We start from the raw sequence: 4,829 nt of genomic DNA, 5'->3' as shown, positions 1-4,829 counted from the left end.
CTGACTTTCTGTGCTGCATGAATGGAGGGTTTGTGCTGCCTTCCCCTGCCTGCCTCAGGAAGGTGAGGGCAGTTTGCTGGCTTCGAGATGGCACGGAGCACCAGCCAGGAACGCTGCGACTCTTCCCCACGCCAAGTGAATCAGCTGCAAGGAGGATGGGCGAGCATAGCAAATAAGAAACTCAGCAGGGTACCAGTTTCCCCTCCAGAAGCCTTTTTAAACAGAAAAAAAAAATTTTGGTTTTTTTTTTCCTGGATGGGAGGGAGGAGATCTTTAGTGGCCGTGTGCTTCAGCTCCAGAGTCCCACACATTCAAAACCGCTGCATGGGCTCTCTGTTCTGGGGATTAGTTTCTGGAAACTGGATCCAAAACTTGGACAAAGCTGTTAGTAAAGGATTTTTATGGCTCTAATAAATGAGGCTCCAGATGTTCTGAGGCCCAGGGAGTGGTCGTGCTTGTCTGCTGCTAGTCTGATATGAGAATTGGGAGTGGGGAAGGACAACTAAGGGTTAAAAAAACCCTCAACAAAACAAAAAAACCCCACCAAATCAGCAGAATCACAAGGTAGGCAGGACAATATACAATATGTATACAAACCAGGCTACTGCTATCTCCATAATATACCTTTTTTTTTCCTGTTACAAGCAACAGACAGGCTATTGCACCTGGCTAACCCTTCACGTGTTTGGGATGCAGCGGTAGCAGTAGCTGATGCTGTGTGGATTGCAGGGAGATTCTGGAAGCAGTGAGGAATGACATGAGTTTTGGCTAGGATATCTGGCAAAGGCCCCCGAGATCTTTAATGGTCCTGCCCTTGAGTTTTAAGACTTTGCACAAAGATTTTGTTCCTGCAGCATCAGGGAAAACGCCTCTGAGGTACCGTTCCTACTCTTTGCAGCAACCGCATTGTCCTTGGAGGCTGCCTTTCCAAACACGGCTCAGCCCAACGTTATTTAACATGAAGGTCGCGCCTGGAGGCTCTCTGGATTCCAGTTCACAGGGATAAGGGACAGACCCCATTCACCCTCCCCACCACGAGAGACCAGTGGCACTGGAAACACCCCAGACACCCCAACTCCTGCCTGTCAGCCCCTGCCCGCAGCCCAGGTCCCAGAGCTCTTACTGTTCTGGCAGATCCAGGGGTTCTTCTCCCTGGCTGTGACTTCGCGAGCTTCCGTCTCCTCTTCTTCCTCACCCTCCGAGAGCAGGTCAGAGATCTGCTGCTGCAGCTCGGGACTAATGTTGTTCTCCGCCAGGATGAGTGTCCGTAGGGCTGTGGGGTAATTCTCTACCATGTCCAGCAAGGTCTGGGCAGAGAGCAAGATAAATGGGCTTACAAGCAGCACAGACAGCAGCTAGGCTGAGCAGAAAGAGCTTGAATGCTCTGTCTCCCTGCAAACTCCAACCCTCTTCTTCTTACCTGTGCCTTCCCTTGGCCTTGACCTCCCTTCCCCAGGCTTTCTCAGAACCTGAGGACTTCCCATCTTTCTGTGGGAAGCGCCGAGCCTGGATTTCCTGGCTCTAAAGAGGAAGTGACTGCTCTACGCCCTGTTGCTGCCACGTACCCAGGCTAGTCCCCTCTTACCACTGGGCGCTGGGGCTCCGAGAAGAGAGCCTGTGCTACCAAGCCTTGGCCCCTATCTGTCCACAGAGCTTTAGCTCTGGTCCTCAGTCACAAGTCCAACCCTTTACTTCTTCCAAGAAAACCAAACTACAAATAGAGCCACGTGTTTCTCCCTGCTGACTTGAGCGAGATCCAGGAGCCCCAGATCACAGCTGTGGCTTACAATCTCCTCCTGTGGCCGAAAGCAACGGGCCAGGGGAAAGCAACAGCACCCCTGGGCGCAGGGAGGGAAGGGGGTGCATGTGGACTCGGGGAGGGGGATGGAGGCAGGTATAGCTCCTAGGGCCTCTATAGATGGCCAAGACCTATGCCCTTAAGACATCAGTGATGCTCTAGAGGAACTGTAGGTTCTCATACCTGCGCTGACTGGTTGGTAAGTCCTGTTCCCTCCAAGTCCAGAACTTCGAGGGTTCGACTGGAGGCCACAGCGACAGCGAGCATCCCTGCCACCTGGTCACCTGCGGGAGAAGCAAACCGGGGCTGTCAGCAGTGCCTGCCTTCCCTCATGTAATACCACATGCCCCCATGGGCCTGGGGCTGTCATGGAAACATCCTCTGAGTATTTCTGCCATCAGATAACCTCCAAATTTCAGTTACCTTGGAGGTGGGGGGGGAAAGCTGTCAACTGAGAAAAGGGACAAGGTAAAGGCGCACCATTTTGCCTTTACGGGAGCAGTCACTGATTATCAGGGGGAACACGAAGGAACACACTGAAATTGTTTTTATTCCCCAAGGAACGATATCTTCCCAAATCTCCCTCCTACTCAAGGATATGAGGGCCTTTAACAGTCCCTGTAAGGCATCCCGGATACAGAATAAGGAGCTGAATAACTCAGTCTCAGGGGCAGGTGGGAGCTGGACGGAGGACTCTGCAGCAGCTGGCGGACTGCCTCCCTGGGAAGGGGACAGACTTTTGAGGGTCGACGCAGCAGGACCAGGAGCATTAAAGATTGACGCTGGTAGAGAGACAAGACTCCAGCATGTTTTCCTGGCATTTCCTGGCGAGTGCCAAGATACCGTACAACTGTGACACCTTCTCTTGGAAAAAAAAAACCAACCAAACAAACAGGCTGCTGGCAGGTAACACCCTGGGGCCTTTCCTGCCCAAGAGGAGGTACCCAGTCAGACAGACAGGGCCTGGAGGGAGGCTCTGTTTGCAGGTGTGGTGAGGAGGGGAGTGCCCTGCTGATGCTCGGGGAGGCACGGCCAGGTCTCCTCCTCACCACCTTGCAGCAGAGCTGGAGAGAGTTGGTTTCTATGGCAACGAGTGCCAGGCTCTCCTCCTCCTCCTCCCTGCTCTGCTGGGAAGATGAAGGGGGAAGCGCTGGGACAGGGACGTACCGCATCTGCCAAGCTGGCACTGGCACCCAGGGCTTCGGGAAGAGGGGAGACGTGGAGGGTCAAATGTGACGACAAAGGCGGTGGAGCGGGCAAGGCGCAATCTCCTTTCTGCACCTCCCCGCAGGACACACGGCCACCTCACACAAGCAGAGCAGCAAGGCTGCCTTCCCCTGCAGCCGAAGGCACCTGGCAGGGTCAACTCGCTGCTGGGGATCAGAAAGCACCTACGCGAGAAACTGCCCCATCCTGCTGCTGATGCTCTACCGCCTTTCTAGCGCTTGGTCCCCAGCCACGTGCCGGCACAAACCACACAAATGCTGAGAGGCAGGAGTGCAGCATCCCCTGCTCCTCTTCCCTGGCCCCCCCCAGCTTACCTAGGGGGTTGTAGTCCAGGTTCAGCACGCGGAGCTGGGAGCTGTGAGCCACGGCAATGGCCAGGCGTCCCCAGCCTTTGCTTGTGACGCCTGGGTTGGCGCTCAGCGTCAGCTCTTTGAGGCCTGGAGAAGAGAAAGAAGCCAAACCAGAGCCTTAGGGCCACCAAAGCAGTCTCAGGGGAACTAGTTCAGCTAACCAGCACAGCTTTTGGTCGTGTCACCTGTACTCTGATGGGCTAAAGGGTTTGGTTAGCTCTGACAACTGTCGTCACATATTTCACCGATCAGTGAAACATGTCACTGCCTTCAGCAGTAGACCTTCATTTGCCCATGCTGCGACTGCCCCATTTCTCTGCTCTCCCAGCCTGTGTCCTGCTTACCCTAAATAGCAAACCCAGTGGAAACAAGTAAGGGGTGTGCGAGGTGACTGACCAGGAGAAGGAGGTGGCATGAGGTGACAGGTTGGAGAGAGGCTAACAGGGACAGTAGGCTCTGAAACCTACACCTGAGAGGGCTGGCCAGCAGAGGTAACAGCATCAGTGGCACTGCGAGCACACAGAGGAGAAGGTGCTGGGGAGAGGTGGAAAGCACTTTGAGAGGCTGGAGAGTGGAGTGGTGTTACCTCAGCACATGCCAGCTCTCAGCTTAACAACTGGCCCACTGGCCTCTGACCACCAAAGATCTCCCCCTGCAGAGATCTGAGTCTCGGCACTAAGACTATGACCACGCAACTACACACTTGCAGAGCGCACCCGCCAGCAGTGACAATTCCCAGGCACTGACAGTAAAGCCAAGTGCTGAGGTGGGGGCATGCCATATATTTATCATCTACAGTCATTATCAACACACAAACGCAAACCAAGAAGTTCAAAGTTCAAGCTCTCCCCTTCTCCAGTTTCAAACGTTCCTGTCATGAACCAGAAGCAACCTGTTGGTACCTGAGCTCCAAACTGCCAGAAGGACAGATCAATAGCAGAAAGACCATGCCTGCCTGGGTGAACTGCTCCTCTATTGCTTGGCTTTTCTGCTTTACTTAAGTTGGGGAAAGAAATTCCTCAGCCCAGGCAAACTATAGAGCCTGCCTCCTCCAGGGCTGAGGATTTACTGCTCCATGCATCTGCTCTACGTGAAAGCTCCACCGGTCATTGTGCAGCCCATGGCCCCTGGTGCTTACCGGACTTGGCCCCGTCAGGTGGCAGGAGCCCACAGATAAGGTTGATGCCTTCATCACCCAGCATGCAGTCTCCTAGATCCAGAGCCACCAGCGAGGGGTGGATGGAGAGAGCAGGGTTGAGGAGGGCCAAGCCTGCATCTGTCAGGGGACTCCCATGGAGGCTGTGCAGGTAAAAGGGAAAATTACTATGGAGCCTTCTTCCTTGGGGCTAACTAACCTGATGGGGAGGGAGAAGCAGATGAAATGAGGAAGATGACAAATCCTAACCCCAGGTGGGGAAGAAAACGCTGGGAAGCCTCTGCCGCAAGGGTCAGCT

The 4,829-nt window shown here is 54.3% G+C and overlaps 1 protein-coding gene across 2 annotated transcripts in view; it reads right to left on the bottom strand.

Annotated features, from left to right (window-relative positions):
• LRRC73 (leucine rich repeat containing 73) overlaps positions 1-4,668 on the bottom strand; it is a 5,655-nt gene extending 987 nt beyond the window's left edge. The window contains exons 1-4 of one of the 2 annotated variants that reach the window (XM_009698041.1): positions 4,514-4,668; positions 3,340-3,462; positions 1,982-2,082; positions 1,124-1,307 (exon numbers count right to left, since the gene is read on the bottom strand). In XM_009698041.1, coding sequence (XP_009696343.1) covers positions 1,124-1,307; positions 1,982-2,082; positions 3,340-3,462; positions 4,514-4,577 — 472 coding nt within the window. In that variant the 5' untranslated portion in view covers positions 4,578-4,668. Of the gene's footprint in view, positions 1-1,117; positions 1,308-1,981; positions 2,083-3,339; positions 3,463-4,513 lie in introns of both variants that reach the window. The other variant, XM_009698042.1, reaches the window with a different exon arrangement.
• Between the last annotated feature and the right edge of the window lie 161 nt (positions 4,669-4,829).

This window comes from Cariama cristata, unplaced genomic scaffold, assembly GCF_000690535.1.
Source record: "Cariama cristata isolate BGI_N322 unplaced genomic scaffold, ASM69053v1 scaffold45613, whole genome shotgun sequence".
Classification (NCBI taxonomy): Eukaryota; Metazoa; Chordata; class Aves; order Cariamiformes; family Cariamidae; genus Cariama; species Cariama cristata.
The sequence above is the reverse complement of the archived record's forward strand: the minus strand, read 5'-3'. Positions and strand labels throughout refer to the sequence as shown.